At 41.9% G+C, this 21223-nt stretch overlaps 2 protein-coding genes across 4 annotated transcripts; one reads left to right on the top strand and one right to left on the bottom strand.

Moving 5' to 3' along the window:
- Nucleotides 1-1916: 1916 nt before the first annotated feature.
- LOC130908958 (gastrula zinc finger protein XlCGF57.1-like) lies at nucleotides 1917-18475 on the top strand. Of its 3 annotated transcripts, none has more exons than XM_057824938.1 (2): nucleotides 1917-2537; nucleotides 15297-18475. In XM_057824938.1, the coding sequence occupies exons 1-2, from the start codon at nucleotides 2480-2482 to the stop codon at nucleotides 16577-16579; spliced, it is 1341 nt and encodes a 446-aa protein (XP_057680921.1). In that variant the 5' UTR covers nucleotides 1917-2479; the 3' UTR covers nucleotides 16580-18475. The 3 variants fall into 3 exon arrangements, with proteins under 3 accessions (XP_057680921.1, XP_057680920.1, XP_057680922.1); XM_057824937.1 differs by lacking the exon at nucleotides 1917-2537 and adding an exon at nucleotides 6238-7833; XM_057824939.1 differs by lacking the exon at nucleotides 1917-2537 and adding an exon at nucleotides 13561-13691.
- Nucleotides 2058-2864, bottom strand: LOC130908959 (putative uncharacterized protein BRD3OS). The gene has a single exon (XM_057824940.1). It carries the CDS (start codon nucleotides 2322-2324, stop codon nucleotides 2067-2069), a length of 258 nt encoding a protein of 85 aa, XP_057680923.1. The 5' UTR covers nucleotides 2325-2864; the 3' UTR covers nucleotides 2058-2066.
- Nucleotides 18476-21223: the final 2748 nt, after the last annotated feature.

Raw genomic sequence — 21223 nt, 5'->3', positions numbered from 1 at the left:
GACAGTCTTGTCTGGATCTCTGCTGTTGTGATGACTGTGATGACACTCAGGGGACTTGAAGTTCCGCTCTGAGACCCCCAATTTGGACAAAGCAATTCCAATGACGAAGATTTTAACATGTATTTTACAAATGAAATGCCTCAATGATTTTTTTTTTTCTTATGAACGGTTTTCAAAAGCTTTATTGCTGGATTTTCTCAAGTTAAAGCGCCACACAGCAATTAATAAATTGTGTAAGCAGGATCTGTGTATTACTATTTAATTACAGGTGTTTTAGCTCATTTCAATTTATTTTATTGAAATGGGCTATTATTTATTTTGTTTATATTTTACAAATGTGATGTAGTATTCAGTTATATTGTATATTTTATGTTGTATATAATTTTAGTTCCTATGTGAATATTAGTTCCTACTTGTTTTGTTGTGGTAGGATGGTTTTGTATTGAACACAGGGCCGTGTTGGTTATTATTATAGCAGAGAAGACAGCAGTAAATCAACAAAGACAAGTCAACTGTGCCCCGATCTACCATTCCAGAGATCTGATGGACTCAAAAAGTGGGTTACAATTGCATATTAGTTTGAAAATCGACCGGATCCACTGTATTTTTACACGAGTGACTTCCGGTCTGCCCGATCCTAGCTTGTAGTATTGACGCAGGAGGGCCGCGTCTCGCGTCAAATAATAAACTCTGTCGTTCTTTTCCCATGCGTCGCGTTGAGCCGCTTCTGGGACGTGTCTAAATAACACGCGGCCGCACTGTGACTGGTGTGCATTGGCTGATTGACTTTAACGCCCGCGTTTCACTGCGTTCTTGCGGCGGCCACATTGTCGTGCCGTTGACGTTTCTGGCTACTGTGTTGGTCCTCATATAGTAGAGAAGACGGAGTAAATATAATTTACACAAAAAAACTGTAACCCGATCGATATATATATATATATATACCACAAAAATTGTAAAAATCAGGTGTGGTGGACACTACGCGGTTTCCACTTTACGCAGTTGGTTCTGGTCCCCAATAACCGATAAATGAGGGAGTGACTGAGTGACTCAATTGCTTTTCATCATCAATGTGCTTTTAAAAGAAGTATATCTGCTTTAGACACTAACAATAGGCCTTTTTTTTTTTTTAATCACTTATCAGTCGACCTTTATCTAATACTATACATTTATATTTACGCTACTGAAACAAAGTTTGCATTAAAAAGAGAAAATGTCCAGCAACAGCAGATCAGAAAATCACAACCGAGAGCTGTCTTATCACATTGGAATATTATGTCATGTGATTATTTATGTAAAACTGCTGAAACTACAGTACATTGACCCTGTGCTCACGGTGACACTGTTAAAGTGACTCCATCTAGTGTTGGAGATGTGCAACAACATGTAGGCTGAACACAAGGTTCTTGTGTGGGCCACGTTCAATGATATTTTCATCATTTGCTGCGAAGCAATCAAAACTGGGCTGCGGTTTTGCCATAGTTCAGACACCCCTGTCCATAACACTTCAGGGGAGCGAACAATGGATGATAAAAGAGGGGTACGCGGGTCCAAACCGCGGCGCTGCCATTGACAACAATACACGTCAAATTCATTGAAACTGGGAGAATCGAGTGCCTAAACCTGACAAAATTGCGAGAAATCACCATAAATTGAAAAACCATGGATGTGTAGTCGTTATGGGGCACTCATTAACTGCAATTGAAGCGCGAGACGTCCAATCCGTTTAGATAGGACGTCTCGGCGCGTCAATGGCCCTGTAACATGAGCATTCACCGCCAACTCTCCCAATTCAAATGCATTGGACATCTAGCAGACAATGATAAATAAGATAATTAAATGGCATCATAACAATCTAAAGTCAGCATGCACCATCCAGTCTGATGTGAATGTTGCCTCGGGACGGCCATGTTGGTTGGGGCGATGCTTCTGCTGTTCATCACTATCCATTTGATAATACTCATCATTCGGTCGCTGCCAACGTCCCACTCCCACTTCAAATGAATTGGACATCTAGCAGACAACGATGACTTCATTTGAATGGCAATGCATTGACTATGACGGCGCTACATGATCGCGCAGACTCTGGAGCGTTCCCGGTCGTCTAGGACGCTCTTGTCAGGGACCACCACGGCGCAGTTCCCGTAGCTGCTGTACCAGGCCGAGCGGCTCCGGCTGAGGTAGGAAGACGGATACGGGGGGGCCTCCTGCTGTTGACGCCACACCAGCGCCGAGGTGTCCAGGTAGCGCAGACGGACGAAGGGCTCGGACAGCGCCTTAGCGGCCAGGGGGACGCGGACCCTAAGGCCTCCCTCCTCCGTCATGTCGACGCATTCCCCCGGAGGGGCATCCAGAGGGGAACGGAACGAGAGGCTTCCGGACACTGTCCTCACCTCACCAGAAACTTCTGCGGGTGGGCGGGGCGTCCGCAGTTTCCACGGCGACGGCCGACGGCACGACGTTAGGTGCTCGGCGGCTAATGCTTTTAGCTGTTCGGCTAATAATAAACAGTCAAAGGCTCTTCGAGCGCACAAGAGGTGAGGGTGTGCTTTTGTTGTTGGAGCAAAAAATGAAAATTAAAAAAACATGGCAGACAGGGACTTCATTTAGGTTTTTGTTGCGTGGGCAACAAGTATTAAATGAGTGTTCTACTCAGACACTTGGTTGAAAAATAACTTTTACAACGGTGTACACTACGTATTAGGAAGGCATCAAAACAACAGGAAATTTTACGATAATGATAAAAGAAAAAAACTCCCGATGCAAAAATCCTTCTGCGCCATTTTGAAAGGTAAAAGGTTGTCTCATCTCCAGGGTTGCCAGATCGAAAAGGTTTTCAGCCCAAATACTTTATTAAACAATGATTCTTCTTCTTTTCCTTTCGGCTTTTCCCCTTCATGGGTCGCAACAGCGAATCAGTTGACTCGATCTAACCCTGCCCTCTGCATCCTCTGCTCTCACACCAACTGCCTTCATGTCCTCTTTAACTACATCCATAAACCTCCTCTTTGGTTGTCCCCTTGACCTCCTGCTTGGCATATGCAAAATCCCGGATCTTGTTGCCACTAGCTCTCCTCTGGACATGCCCAAACCATCTCAGTCTGACTTTCTCTCCAAATCCTCTAACATTTGCCGTTCCTCTGATATGCTCAATCCTGATCTTATCCATCCTGGTCATTCCCAAAGAGAACCTCGGTATCTTCATCTCTGCTACCTCCTGATACTAGTACCTGTACTCATGATCAGTGGTGGATGAAGTACTCACTTTTTTTGCATTTTTAAGTAAAAGTACAGATTCGGGTGCAAAAAACACCAAAGCAAAAGTACAAGTATGTAAGAAAATATTTTACTTAAGTAAAAGTACAAAAGTACTTGCTTTAAAATTTACAAATGAAAACTAAATTTATTTAGTATTTTCTACCGGTGCAAAAATGTAAGCAGAAAGAAAGTACCATCAAAAGTTGATAGGGCAGACATTCGAATGAGACGTCGCCACCACGGGGGGGTGGAAAACACAGACAAGACTGAACAAGGAGTTTTTGCTCTTGCACCCCTCTTTAAAAGAAACTGCTGTATTTTAAGCCAAAAGAACTGTTTTGTTTGATAGAACAATATCTCTATATGCTTCCATATCAGATTCATGGTACATTAAGCCCCCGAACTATTTTTAATTTGTCCATTTTATCCCAGAAACCCCCGTTTACAGATGTCGCGCAACTGCTTTTGTTTCAACCCAGCCATAAAATCAAGGTAATGACGCGAATGACGTTGGATGGAGTCTTGTTGCCATGTTCGGCCGCTCATGTGTCTGTCACGTGACTAACGTAGCCGGAAACGCGCTCGGCAAAACACACAACATCTCCCACACAAGTTCGGTGGGTGAATTATGTCATATAATAAAGGGTCACCACAGTAAGTAATTATATTTATTATTCAAAACGTCTGTCATTTTTAGCCTAGAATCATTAATTGATGTCTACTATATTATTTAGGGAAAAAAACTACTTTAAAAAGTTATTCACTCGCATATTATAAACTTTTAAACAAATTACATCACAATAGAAAAAATGGCGTCACAGATAAGCTTAAAGGAAAGCTTAAAATCTCAATTTTCAGGGAGAAGAAAAGTTTTGAACAGGAGAGCATTAAAAAAAAAAAAACAGCAAAACCCTATCCGGAGGTGAGAGCATGAAAGAGCAAAATTAAAGATGCAATGACTTTATCGAGAATTATCGTGTACTTACCTTGTTTCGATCCAAAAACTCCATGTAGCATGTATCAACGAGTGTCAAGACACAGCTGTGAATGGCCACAGCTGTATTTTGGGGGGGATTTTATGGGTGAAACATGGTAATATAACAAGGGTCGCGATGCAGAAATTGCAGACATGAAGGAGTGGTCAAGATTTTCTTTTTCATATATTTACCCTTTTAAACGCCCCCCCCCCCCCCCCCTCAATTTCGTTTTGTTTGGATCTATTATTTATCATCTAAAATATCGGAGAAAATGCGACAGTAACAAAAAAATACAATCAAGCGATAGTTATGAGGTATATATCCTTGACTTTTTTACAGACGCCATTTTTTTCATTGTGACGTCATTTGTTTAAAAGTTTAAAATATGCGAGTGAATAATTTTTTTAATTTGTTTTTTTTAAACGAAATATTAGACATCAATTAATGATTCTAAGCTAAAAATGGTAGACATTTCGAATAATAAATGTAATTAATTACCTTCGTTTTATGACTGGGTTGAAAAAAAAGCGGTTGCGCGACATCTGTAATCTGGGGTTTCCGGGGTAAAACGGACAAATTAAAAATAGTTCGGGGGCTTAATGCGCCATGAATCTGCTATGGCAGCATACAAACATATTGTTCTATCACACAAACCAGTTGTTTTGGCTTAAAATACAGCAGTTCCTTTTAAAGAGGAGTTAAAGAGCAGAAACTGCTTTTTCAGTCTTGTCTGTGTTTTTCGCCATATACATATATATATATTTATTCATATACATACATAAATAATATTAAATCAATGATAACAAATGATACATTTAATAAAAGTATACATGTATGTAGACATGTAAAGTATACAAAATAAATATACAATAAAAATACAAGTGTACAAGGAATACAGGGAACTTGAGCTCAGAACTGGGAGCAGACACGCTAACCACTCTTCCTCCCTTCTATATCAATTTATTTGGGGAAAAAAAGGATGTTTAATTCATCTTACAAGTGTAAAGTTGCCCAACTCTAGTTTTTAATGAGGCTAAAATTTGAATGATGTAAAGTAAGCACATTGGTTAAGTCCAGTGCTAATTGGTATACTTCCAACTTAAAATATCTAATCAATTTAGCATTTTAAAAATGAAAACAAAATACCATTAATCGCAAATTAACTATCATTTTTTAATGGCTTGATGGCAGTAGTATTAAAATATTATAATCTAACGGGACGGGACGGGGGGGGGGGGTCAAGGAGTTTTTTTGTTTTTTTTTTTAACACAAAAAGTGCAAGTTAACTATAGAAAAAAAGCGATTTAAAATTGTCATCACTTGACAGCACAAGTTTGAAACTTTTTTAAAAACTGTATCTCCCATAATCCTTTTAGGCAAAACGGCATGATTCGTCTAATAATGACTCCCAGTCCTGCTGTTTGTTGATTTATTCTTTTTCTCTTTGGGCGCTTTTAATTGAACATGGCTGATTTTACATTGTGTGATTGTGCTGGAAACGGTGTGTACTATCTGGCAACCCTGTGCCGAATAGTGACGGGATCTGTCGTTCACTTGAGTAAACGAATCCATTCCGGTTCGTTCAGTAAAACGATTCGTTCAAACGAATCGTTCAACGAATCGTCCGCCCCCCTCATCTCCCTCCCCACCCAAATGAATCGTTCGGTTAGTGAACGGGAAGTGACGTTGCCGAACGAATCACCAAAGACCGCTTCGCAGTATAACTGAACGGGAAGTGACATTGCTTGGTCCCTCCCTCTCTTGCACATTGACCACTCGTCGTAGTTTCAGAAATGAGTGACAGGCGATATCATTCTGCTCTCAGAGACAGCCTCGTCTCCCTCCCGCTGCTGCAAAAGCGAGGGAGAACTTCCGCGTCGTCTGTCCTAGTTCTATGGGCTCAAAGTCATGGCTCGTGCTTGCATTTCGAATTAGGACACGGTTAAACATTTTCCTTTTGAGGGGGAAGTCGGGGTTTGGGGTCGGGGGCGCACGGACTTTCTTTAGCATGATCTTGCTCACATATACAATGCTGCTGCTAACAGCCAACGCGGCATGCCTGCTGTCATGAAAATAAAAATAAATCGAAAGTTTAATTTCTAATTATGGAACGGCCAACACATCATATTAACCTCTCGCTCTGTTGTATTTTTGTTTTTTATTATTAAGATGATCGTTTTGAATTTTTGCACTGGTATTAATAAATAAAATAATCCGGTCAGCTCCCCTGTCGTCCCCGCATCTCAGATCGTCAAATGCTGACGAGAAATAATTGTTTGCTTTATGATTTCGCCTTTCTACTCTCATTAGTCTGTTAAGAAAAATGTAGACATATTGCGACATCTCCCGTGTCCGCGCGCTTTGTTTTTGGGGCGCTTGAGTAGCACATGATGGACGGATTGACATAATTTGTCAAACCAACCGACACCCTCTGACACGGGGAAAAAAAAAAAAAAAAAAACACTCGGAAAAAATTGACATGTATATACAGTTTCATTGCAAATCAGTATTATGGTGATCATACTAAATATTATTTTTTTTCTGTGCACATATGAGGTACATATCGCTGCCATGAAGCCTCCATATAGTGACAGTTCTCTGCCCGCTTCACTGCCGTCACGCGACCGCAGCTCAGGTTTTGCTTGCCTCGTAGCTACGCGTGTTTTAAATTACTGTAAATTTGATAGTATATCGTCATAGGCACAGTCCCGAGTCTGTTGAGAAAAGTAGAACACTAAACCATGCTCGCTAGATTTGTGTGGTGTTTTTGTCTTTTTGAGCAGCATTTGATAGGCTCCACGTTAACAAATATGTGACAAAGTCGTTTCCTTTCATTTTATGACTCGTTCACCGCATAGTCATTACTGGAAAGTCAAGTTAGCAGCAAGCTAGGTCAGGAACCGGAGGACCGAATCACTGAACGGGAAGTGACAAAACTCAGTCTTTCCCCCCTGCCTGCACGCTGGCTGCTTATTGGCCACACGTGGAAATGAGTGACATACGCCATGATTCTGTTTCCGCTCCCTCCCCTGCCCGCGATGAGGCTGGCGTCTGATTGGTCGTGTGCGATGTCAGAAGACGCTGCCGCTTGCTCAACGCCCTCCCACGCAGCGAACAAGCGCCACCAACTTCATAGAACGAATCAGTGCAGATGGTGATTAGTTCGGTCTCGTTCACCCAAACAATTCGTTCAAAAAGAACGAATCGTTCGCGACCGATACAACACTAGTGCCGAACCGAGCCACTCTTCTTGACAAAGGCAAAACATCTCCGTCCGTGTCACTTTGGCTTGACAGCAGTATGAAGCCTCGACACGTCCAGCAATTTCAAAATCATACAGTCAATCTTTTTGTTCGTCGTTTCGGCACAAGTTGAAGCCAAGCGTCTTGGCCTCGCTCATAGTAGCCTAGCTTGGTTTGTTAGCAGCCAGTGTCTGAGATAACTCGGCACCGAAAGCAGGGATCGAGTGTGAGCCTAATCTGGTGTCCCGGTACCGTGGGAATGCGTAGAAAGACAAAATCAGTAAAGTACGAGGAGGATTTCTGTGGCTCAAATGACGGCAACGAGCGACAACAGCAACCCAGTATTCTTTACAGAGGTATGGTCCCTTGGTTCTATTGCTCCTGTCTGTGTCTATTTCAATTAGAAACAAAAAGATAAGGGCGTAGGTTCGATCTCAACATTGGTTAGGACGTAATAACCTGCATGTATCCTTTTTGCTGGGGACGGGACATGAATAAAACCGAACAGATTGGGTGAACGGGGATCAAGGCTATATTTCTGACGAATATGAAGCTAGTTAATTGATATGCTAAGTGATCAATGCAAAATAAATCCGTATTGACTTTCATGTGTATTGGTTCAGGTGATATACCATTCGATTCAAACCTTTGTTTTCAAAAACTAAAAAAAAAACATTGTGAAACCTTGCAAATTGAAATTGCAATATTTGAACATAAATTATATTGACATCAAAATATAAACAAACGTGTTAATAATATCTATATCTAATATCTATCGACCAAAAAATAAACATTTGTCTTAAGACCACTCAACGTTGTCTGTCTAAATAAATAAGTTAAATATAATATAACTGAAAAAAATTCCTAGAGTATTACAAAAACATATAAATGGAACCTTCCATCAGGTAAAACACTACTGCTTTTGTCCACAAGCACAGCCAAACACAAGAAAAAAAAAAGACATTTTTAAAATAAATAATGTAGAAAATACACGTTTTAAATAAATGGGGGGGGAAATGGACCGGCACATTCAGCAAGTGAAAAGGGGTCAAATGTAAGTCTTATCATAACGAAAATAATTCACTAAATAATAATAGGGTCAATTCTATCCTTACAACATATGGGCGGACAATCCAGGGTGGTCCCCTGGGTCACCCATCAACCGGCCTTCAGGGATGGCGAGAGGGGACGCACCACAAGGGGGGAGCCGCGCCGGGACTGTGTGGCCTCGTCCCAGCTCTCCCCGGAGAAATGAATGAGTATGTAAGTGCCAGCGTGAAAGATATTTACACTGCCGAAGTGAGAAGTGCATGAGTTAGAAGGCAGGCTCGCGCAGGCGTGGCCCCGTCCACCGGAACCACCGGCCGCAGGGCGGGAGAAGCGCCAGGACCCCGATCAACCCCAGCCCCAGACCACCCACGGCACAACCGCCCACCCCTCTCCCCGCCGCCCGAGCACCCACTCCGCACCCCGAGCAGGCGCTACGCCAAGCGGCGGAGACCAGGGGATGTCCACCCCACCGGCAAGGGACAGCAAGCCCCACCCAAGGCCCCGTGGGCCCCAAGAGGCCCCGCCGACAACCTGCTGGCAGGAGGGCAGCGGCAGCCGCCGCGGTCCAGAGAGGCGGACAGGGAGACAGACCAAGGGAACGGAGGCCCAACCCACCCCCGGGCCATGAGGGGTGTGCGTATAATAATCAGTAATAATCATTTCAATTGTGAAGTGCATTGATTTGATTTGAAAGAATTAGATCTATTTATTTTGTAAAAATAAATTGTGTATGTCCCAAAGTAACTCAAATGATGTGGAATGGTGCGCAAATATTGTTTATTAACTAGAGCCGAGCAATATTATTGGTTATATTGTGACATGATGCACATAGAATAGCCACTTAATAAGCCACCAAATGTCTCACAAACCTTCCTGGAAAGATGGAAAATCATAAGCATTTTGGCTGCTCATTTGTCAAAATGCCCAGGCCCGGGAGTTGCTCTTTAAAGGTTGGAATTAAACACCTTTTTTCAAGGCAATTATTATTGCAGGACGAGGGAAATTTGTGATAATTATCGGTGTTTTTGAAACCAAGACAAAGTGTATTCTATTAGAAAAGAAAGTCCAGTTGTCATCAATGAATTTGAAATCTTCAAGGAGCTCAATGAAATCATTGGCCGCCAATGACGGCGCTGAACGTCAAAATTGTACTTCGACAGTGATTTCTATTGACAACTAAGTATTTTGATGTTTAATAACTAACAAATACACCATCAATTATTGATTATTGCGTTTAATGACCTTTTTTAAGACAAGGAACTACACCTCCTATGGTGCTGATCAGAGAAACAGCAACGATTCCTTTACAATGTGTCTCCCAACAGTTGATTTTTTGTCCTGGTTACAATATCCAAATATAGATTGAGTTTTTAAGGGAAACGTCTTAACTTGACAAGGTTCCCCCGTCCAATATGATGCCGTTTCCCGCAGAATCGAGTAGAGCTAGTCTCTGTAATATCGGTTTTTCCGAACACTAACGCAACAGACTTTGAAAATTGCCGTCATCGGGAGCGTTGCAAGCGACTGGTGTTCTTCCAAAATATCTTAACCCTTCAAAACGTCCTACTAGAGGCAAATTTGACACCTTAAAGTGCCTGTGACAGTATAAAAAAATCTTAAATAGTATCATTATGTGAAATAGAATCATATTTTGAGACGATTCGACTATCTAAAACAATTTGGCAAAGCGCAGATGACGAGAAATGAGTCTTTTAATCTGCCGTTTAGCAACGCCTCTCATTGTAGCGCGCTAGCATCCCGAGCTGGAGGATGACGTCAACAGGGTCATAATTTCATCTGATTTAGAATTCAGCCCATTGAGGGGGAAGATTCAGAATGAAGAAAATGCGATGAAGAGAGCAGCAAAATGTCAACGTTTCAATTGCTCTACCCCAATATTTTTACAGGATATTCTTTGTATCTAAGTATTTTCCCCAACTGCTAAATAAATCGTATGGTCATGACAAATAACAGTCTTGTGCTCAATGGAATATGAAATATTAAAAATGCATTTATTCAGTACGACAGGGAAAAATTACCGCATAATGGTCAGAACTGACGACTTCTTGCACCTCCCGAACGATATTTTATACCACCGGAGTTGGTCCGGCTTTTGTCATTTCCGTGCCCCAGCTTTGGAGATCGGAAACAAAACAGGAGCCGTGACAGCTAGCCAACATGTTAACGCAAACTGAGCGGCATTTCCAAGTCATATTCTCGCCTTTCAAAAACAAAAATTCACAAAAAACTACCCCAGGTCATTTCACACGGCGGTGGGGTTGTCCATTGTCTTCACCGATCGGCAACCCCCAGAAGCGAGCAAGTTACAGCTCGTCATTCCCCTGCTGCGGGCAGGAGTGCTCGTTGGCGGGGAAGAAGCTGGAGAATGACCGCCAGACAAACCAGCCAACATCAGAGGTGCGCATGGCTGCCCGAGCCCAACCTGAGTGTATTGGTCTATTGCCGGGCACATGAAGAGTGCAGAGGGGGCTGGAAGTCTGGACGATATGGGGACCGCAGGAGGGAGTGGAGGGCTGCATGAGCATAAGTGCCCGGTGGGCACGCAAAGAGGACCGAGGGGGGGGGTGCGACAAGCCGTTGGTCGTCGGCCGAGTGGCATTTTTGGTGGACAAGGAGCATCATCAGCCACAAATTGCAAGCCACCTCTTTATTAAAACTTGTGCATTATCCCAGTATTTGACAGAATACAAAACACATAGTTTACTCACTTCCTGGTAAGTCCAATTGTCCCACAGTTGTCGGACTGGTTTTCTCCATTATCTGCGCTGAACGGATCTTTTTGAAACCCAAAAAGGCTCACACGCCTCTCCCTGGTGCAGCAACAAAAACCTGCAGCACATTTGCTGGCGTGATGCGAAAAATAAACAAATTAATCCACAAAATCAGATGAATCCACAGTCCATCTGCATGCTGTAGAGCAATGCTGTATTTTGAGATGCTGACCCAGGTGACGTCCCATTCGCATTAGTCCTCAATCCAGGAAGACACTCATTTTCATGGCACGGGATTAAAAAAATTGAATACGTAAATTGATCGCTTCCACACACATCCAAGTGGTCCATTTCATTCAGGAGCATAAAATACCGCTTGAAATATGAAATAAACATGCTTTTGCTGTCATACGCACTTTAAGTACTATTGTACGCCTTCAACATATTTAGTTTAGAAGCATACAGGAACAACACCTTAAACATAACAAATAATAGTGGTTTAAATACATTACGTGACAAATGCGGTCACACTCTGCTTTAAAGCTACCACAAGAGAACACAATGCTTACAAGCTATGAGAGGAAAACACGGAAAAATTATTTTGGAGCAATGAAAAAGTACAAAACATACTCAATAAAAATGAAAATAGTAAGTACTCGCTGCTTTTAAATGATGTGCCCATGCGTGCGCAAGCGCACTGGGTATTGGTAGGATGTCTCTCGAGGTAGAAGGCTTTTTAAGTACCAAGATTAAATAGTATAGACGTTGTCATTGTAACAAGAACAACGAAGTGGGCCGTGTCGAGATAATAGCTGTGTCTCAATACACTGTGTCAAGTGTCCATTTTACATCACTTTTCCAATTCATTAAAACCAGAAGGACACTCCTCTCACGTAATAGGCCATGGCAAAACAACCAGTTGTCGTAGGGGAAGAAAAAAAAAGAGGTGGAAGAAAGAAATTGTGCGGATGTCTACATCTAGGTTAAAAAGACACTTTTTTTTAGACTAGCTTCTCCTGACTTGGGTAGCCTGATTGTTAGGGTTTTAACTTGGTGGGATTTTATATTTTATTTGTTTTATTGACTTTGAGTGCAATGCATTGTTTTTTGTCCCCCCTCAATTTTATTGTACATTGATCCATCACTAGTTCGCGACTCAGTGCATCACTGATTTCAGTTACGTATTTTCTTTTAAGGATGAGCGTTCTTAAGACATTTTTATGTCCTTTTTATTTCCTTCTACATATGTATATACTAGAGATAGACCGAAAATCGGCAACCATATTTCACGTACTGTATATCGGTATTGACCTTTTTTTTAAATCCGACCAGCCAATATGAAAAAAATCCATTTAAAACTGGGTTATTTCGGCTCTGATGAAACCGCGTCACTAGCGGTAAGCGATGGCGTCAAGCTGAAAAAGGAGGCCTACCGGGCCTTTTTGGCCTGTCTGACTCCGGAGGCAGCTGACAGGTACTGGCTGGCTAGGCGGACTGCAGCTTCGGCGGTTGCCGAGGCAAAAACTCGAGGCTATGGAAAACGACTTCCAGATGGCTTGGAAGAAATTCTGGTCCACCATGCGGCGTCTGAGGAGAGGAACACGCCTCTACAACACTGCGTGGACATCGGAAATAGTGCCTCTGGATTGGTAGACTGGAGTGGTCTACACCCTTTTTAAGAAGGGGGACCGGAGCGTGTGTTCCAATCATAGAGGGATCACACTCCTCAACCTCCCCGGTAAAGTCTATTCAGGAGTGCTGGAGACGAGGGTTCGTCAGGAAGTCAAATCTTGGAATCAGGAGGAGCAGCATGGTTTTTGTCCCGGCCGTGGAACAGTGGACCAGCTCTACACCCTTGGCGGGGTCCTTGAGGGTGCATGGGAGTTTGCCCAACCGGTCTACATGTGATTTGTGGATCTGGAGAAGGCGTTGAACCGTGTGCCTCGGGAAGTCCTGTGGGGGGTGCTCGGGAGTACGGAGTACCAAGGCCCTTGGTAAGGGCTGTTCATTCCCTGTACAACCGGCGTCAGAGTTTGGTCTGCATTGATGGCAGTAAGTTGAATTAATTCCCAGTGAGGGTTGGACTCCGCTGAGGCAGCCCTTTGTCACCGATTCTGTTCATAATTTTTATAGATAGAATTTCTAGGCGCAGCCGAAGCGTTGAGGGGGGGTCCTGTTTGGTGACCTCAGCATTGCATCTCTGCTTTTTGCAGATGATTTGGTGGTGTTGGCTTCAACAAGCCGTGGCCTCCAACTCTCACTGGAGCGGTTCGCAGCCGAGTGTGAAGCGGTTAGGATGATGATCAGCACCTCCAAATCCGAGACCATGGTCCTCAATCAGAAAAGGGTGGAGTGCCCGCTCCGGGTCGAGGATGAGATCCTGTCCTAAGTGGAGGAGTTCAAGTTTCCTCGGGACTTGTTCACGAGTGAGGGTAGGATAGTTAGATTCAATTCAATTCAATTTTATTTGTATAGCCCTCAATCACAACAGAAGTCTCAAAGGGCTTTACAGAGGCAATATGATACACAATTAGAAATGAAGCAACAAAGATGAATAGATACAGTTCAAGGTCATCAAAGTGGAGAATCAAACCCACAGGCTCTGGGTTGGGGAACGACTACTCTACCATTGAACCATGCGGCAGAGGGACATCTGGAGCTATTATTTTCTATTTGTGTGATTCGATAAACATGCTTTATAGGCATTTCAATGAAGTTCAGTGTTTGCATTATTCCATTTTTTTTACACTTCAACTGCAAATACGTAAATATCGGCTCCAAAAATCAGTTATCAGCACCTCTAACTACTAATAGTCAGAATCGCTCCTGAAAAACCCATGTCGGTCGATCTCTAGTATTATATACTGTACACGTCACACACACACACGTATCATATTAGAGAGTGAGAGAATGAATGTACAGTACGGATTATTTCTAGTATTTACACATTTTATATGCTATTATTTTATTTACGTTTCTAACTATAATGTTCTAATGATAACATGCATTTAAAGGGATTCATATACTCATTGATATTACATTTTAGTTGCGTACATATCAGTTAAAATTGGGGTGGGGGGGTGACACTACTTTGCGGTTTTTCACTTAATGGGGACCAGAACCGACCGCGTTACCAGCTACAATTGAGGGATAACTGGAGAGTATTTTGCTGTCTTTTATTTACAATGCACTGTATTTTAAGCCTGCATAATATATTGTTTATCGTCACCCTTACAAAGTGCGCTTGCCCGATAGTCCAATCGCAGGACGTGCGGTTGTTTTTTGTTTTTTTTTGGGGGGGGGGGGCATGCAAGCTTACTAACACACAGGAATCGTTTTTAAAAAAAAAAAAAAAAAAAAAGAAGCAGGCAAATTTTCTGGAGTAGCCAAGTCAAAGCCCAGACTTCAATCCTATGGAGAATTTGAAGGTGGACTTGAAAAGGACTGTTCGTGCCCGCGCAAACTAACAAAGCTTGAGCAGTTTTAAAAAAGAAGAATGGAGCAAAATTGCAGTTGGCAGAGGTTCAAGACTGATTGAAACTTATCTACACAGACCCACGTTGTTATTGAAGCCAAAGGGTGCAGCCACGAAATACTGATTTGAAGCAGTGCAAACAATTATTTTTATTTCATTTACTTTACTCTGTAGAAATCTGTTTCCACTTTGAAATTAGGCAGAAGACGCACGCAAGGCTGAAAAAGCATTTTTTTGTTCTTGCTCTTGACTTTTAAATAAACAACTGTATTTTAAGACAAAATAATTGTTGTGTTTGATAGAAAAATATGTCTAGATGCTATCATAGCAAAATTAGGCGCTGTTGGGGAGAGCTACGGGCCGCTGCGTCTGTGCGGGCCGCCATGTTGCGGTTGATGCGAAATGTAGTTCTTTGCCCACTCGCACCTGTTCCCTGACATATACTGTATATTCACCGTAAATCTTAACGATCAAGCTATTATCTAAAAATATGAAAGCATAATACACAACACAAGAACTGACTTGAATGAACCATGTGGATTTGCCTTTTTCTGTCTTGCAGATGTCACCAAAGGTGTTCATCTTAAGGGACAGTCCTTTCCCATTAAAGCTGAAATGGAAGATGAAAAAGTCTTTCACATTAAAGATGAAGAGGAGTCGCACTGTCATTTCATTAAAAAAGAGGCAGTTGAAGAACACCCCTACGTTAAAGTGGAGAAGGACCACTTCCTTACCAATGACGGAGAAAAACCTCCCTATTTCAAAGAGGAAGAGGAGCGCATCAATACATTTCCATTAATTCCGGTGCCTATTACAAGTGATCAAGACAGAGGGGCAGCAAGCTACAGCAGCTCAAGTACACATATGACAACAGAAGGTTGTGGATCCCAAGAAGACAAAGCTCCACTATCAGATAACAACGACACGTCATACTCTCCAAATACCGATGACGATAGACTTCCTGAAGTTCAAAAGGCAGGTCAGAATGACGACAAACAATGGAAATGTGTTCAGTGTGGGAAAACATTTACTTACAATTACCTTTTGAAAAGGCATGTGATGAGCCACACTGGAGAGAAACCTTTTGCCTGCTCAGTTTGTGAGCAAAGATTTTCCCAGAAGGATCGCCTAAAAATACACATGAGAAAACACACTGGAGAGAAACCCGGCTCAGTTTTGGGTCAAAAATTCTCTCAGGAGGGAGCCTTAATACATCACGATAAAAAAAACCCTGAGGATAAACCTTTTTCTTGCTCAGTTTGCAATCAAAGATTTTCTCAGAGGAGTTCCTTAAAAATACATGCAAGAAAACATACTGGGGAGAAACCATTTGCCTGCTTGGTTTGTGGTAAAAGATTCGCTCAGAGGAGTTCCTTAAAAATACACACAAGAATGCACACTGGAGAGAAACCTTTCGCCTGCTCAGTCTGCGGCCACAAGTTCTACAGAAAAGGACATGCGACAAGGCACATACGAACGCACACTCAGGAAAAACCTTTTTCTTGCGCCGTTTGTGGTCAAAGCTTCTATGAAAAGGGACTCTTAGCAACGCACACAAGAATACACACGGGTGAGAAACCCTTTTCTTGCTCCGTTTGTGATCAAAGATTCTCCGAGAAGGGACACCTCACAACACACACGAGAACACACACTGGAGAGAAACCGTTTGCCTGCTCGGTTTGTGGTCAAAGATTCTCTAAAAAAGGGAATTTAAAAACACACACAAGAACACACACTGGTGAGAAACCCTTTTCCTGCTTAGCATGTGGACAGAGGTTCTCTCAGAAGCATCAAGTGAAGAGACACAAATGTGTTTGTGAAAATGGCACTGAAGTTTGCTGCTGACATGGAGAAAAGGTCTGTGGTCCGATGAAACACAAATTGAGCTATTTGGCCACAAACTGAGTAATATGTTTGAAGGAAAAATTATTTGAACCCGAGAACACCATGCTTGGTATCGAGTTTGGCGATGGTAATATTTTGCTATGGAGCTGTTTTTCCACCAATGGAACTGATGCGTTACAGTAAGTAAATGGGAGAACGAAAATGGAGGATAACCTTCAAATTCTTTAACATGTACAGTTATTGCAGTAAGGCTTATTAATTTATGTATGTCCAAATACCTTCACCTTGAAAAGTCGTTGGGGTCCAACAAAAGGCCATCTTTCCTGGTTTTTCAGAACCCATCCTGATTTAAAAACCAAGGCATACAACCTGAAGAACTTTTGTGTTATCTTTATATCTGAAAGCCAAATATCTTGTGTGTACAACAATAACAAAGAAACTCGCTGTTCCAATACTTTTGGAAGTGACTGTATATAATCATCAGCCCGAAGGTTGGGTCTTGAGCGCACTTGGGACAGAACAATGACCCCCAACACACATCAAAAGTGATCAGGATTTAGAATGGCTTTCCCAAAGCCACATTGAGAACATGTGGTCAATGCTGAATAAACAAGTCCATGTCAGAGAACCAACAAATCTATATAACTGAACTGCAACCACTTATTCTGTTGACACACATACAGTAGCTTCATGGATCCTTTTTGAAACAAAGAAGTGTCTGTTCCTCTTGGAGAAACATCAGTTGCAGATATCATTGAAAACTCAAGAGCCATGCCTTTTTTATGCTTTTTGCAAGTCTTTTTTAAATCCACAACTGTAACTAAAGTGGTCTTTCTAATACTATTCCAATTGAGAACGTTTTCTAAAGAAATTGCTACTGCTAGGTGATGTATGTAGCATTGTGCATTAGACACCTGACTTTCAATGGCGTGCTGCACGCAACACGTCACTTTTGCTCATTAATATTCATGATGTTAGCAATCGTTGCTCGGCGGGTCAACCTTCCATTTGTCCGAAACACTAAATGCATGGAAATAGTGTACAAACGAGATGTTTACTGATCTCAGGCCCGGATCTAGATTTACACACCAGAGTGGGCACTTAGAAATCTTGAGGGGGCACCCCCAATGCAGGCTTTTTTACCCTCTGCATTTTCCCGGGCTTGGGACCGGCGCAAGTAGGACACTGGCTTTTGTCCCGTTGAGGCTGCATTAATTTTTGGGGGGTTTATTTGTTTTTTTTTGTTTTTTTTCATCCATCTATCGACTTATTTTTGCAGTCGGCGTGATGTCACGATGACGTCATCTCGCATAGCAACGTGTCGCCGTTTTGAGATGGGGGCACGCACAGGTAAACATCCGTAGACAAACCTTGTCTGAAATTCATATATTTCAGCTGTGTTTTGCGTCTTTTTTTCATACAAACGTCTTAAACATGACTTATTAACATCACGAGTCACTGCTGACAGACACGAGGAGGCGATACAAATTAAAATTAGCGTGTATTGGCCTGCAAACCTGCTCATACAAAGTCGCAGCTGATAGCTGGATAAACAATCCAAAGGAATTGGCTGCAGTGGAGTTCGGAAACATCTACAACTACCTCATAAAGTCACCCAGTAAGTTGACCTTTATCAATGACGTGGAATATGTACTGTGTGGAACTAAGAAAACTGGTGGTATATACGGAGTGATTATTTCTGCCGTAACCGGTAATTCGCCTCCAAGCGTTATTTAAGCGTGAACACGTCACAGCAAAATAACCAATTCCCACCTGGCCAATAATATACCGATTGACCAATCAGAGCAGTGCACCGCTAAAGAAAAATAACACTTTGCAAGTTTTCGGTTGTGCTAATAATAACCACTGCCTAGTCTATTGAATCCTAGCAGCTAATTGGGGGGGGGGGGGGGGGGTCGATTAAAGTTTACTCACCAGTAATAAAATGTCGGCTGCAAACGTAAATGTGCTTGGATTTAGGTTCCCACCGGCGAGAATGGTCCACGGAACTGTCTTCTTTTACTGTTCCTCGATTGATTGCTTTCAGCCATTTGCTTGTCCTTTTCTTCTCACGAGGAAGAATGAAGAACTTCAAATGCGGCTCCGAACTCTTCCTTGTGTTACAACCCGCAACACGGCAACTTTTAGTCATGCCGACGGAAAAAAAGACCGCAAAGAAGACAAAAGTTCAACGCGTTTGTACTACAATGCACAATAGCAACTGCTTGTGACCCGAGTTTTGCCCCCATTTCAATACGGCGACGCTTTGTTGTGGCTGGTGACGTCATTAATGCCCGGAGGTCCGACTGCGAGAATGTGTCTGGTGGAGAGAGCGGAAGCGCACGGATAACAAACAAGGTTGGAAAAACAGCTTGTTTTGGTGATTGCTTGTTCAGCGTGGTTGCGGCCAACAGTAACCGTTAATACTGCAATAAAAAAGTAGGTGAGACCAACTCTCTCTGCGTTCTCTATATCCAGTGTGACGCTACAATAGATATTCCTGACATTTTGATTGGGTGGTCATGACTCACGTCTGGGTGGGCCGTGCCCCCCCCCCCCCCCATACATCTGGCCCCAACTGAGCTAAACCTACCTAATTCTGTCCGAAAATGATAACCCTAGTGCCAAATTCACTGGTAAAGATGTGGAAGAACATACAAGTATTCAGTTAAACAAATGGCTTGAGTGTCGAGGGCTGAAAAAGAGCCGACCTGATCCAGAGGTAGCTTTTTTATCGACACCTTTTCCTTGTACGATTGCCTTACGCCACTGACTGACAATGATATTCTCCCGATTGAACAATCTATCCTTAAACACCATATACCCAGTCTTTCTTTTGTACCCTCTGGTTGTCTTACGTCTCTGACCGTTCTTGAGGGTAATTTACATTGCTATTTTTGTATAGCGATCGCAAATGCTACTCAGTGACAGCTAACGAACTTTTAATTTTTTCATTAATAACAATTCTGAAATCTATAATTTGTTTAAAATTCCCCCTTACCAAAGTTGTTTTTTTAAACAACAGAAAAGGTAACAACAGTGGCAGTCAGATACCATTTTAATTATTTTCAGGTCATTCATTGTCAGACAAGCACAGCAAAACGCCACGCTAGAAAATAAGTAAAAATATTAAAATGGCTTGCCTCTTCGTCCTCTGAAGGACTAAGGCCCCAACAAAATGTTTAGTGCATGTGAAATGTGAATGGCTTCACCTTGCTGGCGTTAAACTGGTCTTTTGGACGTCCGCGCAAGTGGATCCATTCTTCACATTTTTCCCCCTCTGAGTTTTTTGCCTCGGGAAACTTATGAAAACATCCTTCATATTTTGTAATGTCTAGAGTCATTTCTCCAAGTTCCATAGCAGCTGTGTTTACTCGGCATGTTCTTTTTTGAAAGACTACCGGCAGAAAGCAAGCAGTAATAACATGATTTTTATATGAGCTCGTGTTCATGTTGACCCACGTCTGGGTTACGATGGTGACATCACGTTCTAAAAATAGCATTTATGCGGTACGCTATTGTCTGTTCATGTAGGAAATTAGGAGTACTGTGCTGTGTTGTGTAGAAAAATACTGCTTTGAAAAACAAAATGCAAGATACTGTTATGTGTTATGCAACTTTCTGTAGAATGGATCTCATAATACCTGTATCGACAATGTTTAAGTGATACCCACCCAGATACTTAATGTCAGACAGCTTTGACCCTTTAAGGTAACAAGGAAAATGTATGTGAACCTAAATAAAAATGGACATACTTGCAGCCATTTTTGAAAATCATTTGTCATTTTTTTCCTCATTGAACACAAACCATACATACTGTTAGGAAAAAAAAACACTTTTTTTTAACACTACTGAATTTGATAGATTGTACTTGGTTGAGCCACAACTCGTAGTCCTTTTGTTTTTTCAAATGAACCAAAAAATCGTTTTAGTTCCATTCAGTGTTGCCAAATTGGCTGGATTCCTGCCCAGTTGGGATATTTTTAAAGACTAGGTGGGTGAAAAACACATTGAGCGGGTTAATCAAATTTGTGCTACTTTTGACATATTGTTGTTTTGTAATGAACCTTTGTGAGTTGTCTTAACAGTTAAACCTGAATGTCTACGCCTTAAAGTTCAGGCCTGTTTTTTTTTCTTTAGAGCACCACCTTCTTAGTTCTAATTATATGTGGCATTTTAGGGCCTCGCGGCACATGGAACTGTGAACCACACATCATTTCTGATGTGTATGCACAGTCCATTTCAACAAAATAATTCAAAAAATGATATGACGTGAAAATTCATTTGCCTTGTTTCTACGCAATTCTTCATATCGTCGAGGACAGTACAGCGATTTTTATTGACAATTATTGTGTTTAATGAAATGAAAACAATACCTGCACGATATTCCACCCAAACTGGCGATGTAACTGGATGAGCTAGCATTTGATACATTTTAGAAGAATGAAAATGTTTTATGGCTCTTGACGACTATATATTTTCGCCATCACCGCTTTGGGAAGCGGGGAAACTTTACTTGGATTTTATTACTGCTAAAAACAAAGTTTTACAGAATGTGTATTCAAAGCATTTAGACGTATGTAGGTACATTTTTTTGAGTTTTTTTGTGTACTTTTTTTTTTTTATTTAAATCCACGACAACAC

Source organism: Corythoichthys intestinalis, chromosome 20 (assembly GCF_030265065.1).
Source record: "Corythoichthys intestinalis isolate RoL2023-P3 chromosome 20, ASM3026506v1, whole genome shotgun sequence".
In the NCBI taxonomy this organism is placed as follows: Eukaryota; Metazoa; Chordata; class Actinopteri; order Syngnathiformes; family Syngnathidae; genus Corythoichthys; species Corythoichthys intestinalis.
This window is presented reverse-complemented; position numbering and strand designations above follow the sequence as displayed.

Coding starts and splice junctions, on each gene's coding strand:
- LOC130908959 (XM_057824940.1), bottom strand. CDS start 2,324: ATGACGGAGGAGGGAGGCCTTAGGGTCCGCGTCCCCCTGGCCGCTAAG.
- LOC130908958 (XM_057824937.1), top strand. CDS start 7,737: ATGCGTAGAAAGACAAAATCAGTAAAGTACGAGGAGGATTTCTGTGGC. Junction 7,834..15,296: donor ACCCAGTATTCTTTACAGAG/GTATGGTCCCTT, acceptor TCTGTCTTGCAG/ATGTCACCAAAGGTGTTCAT.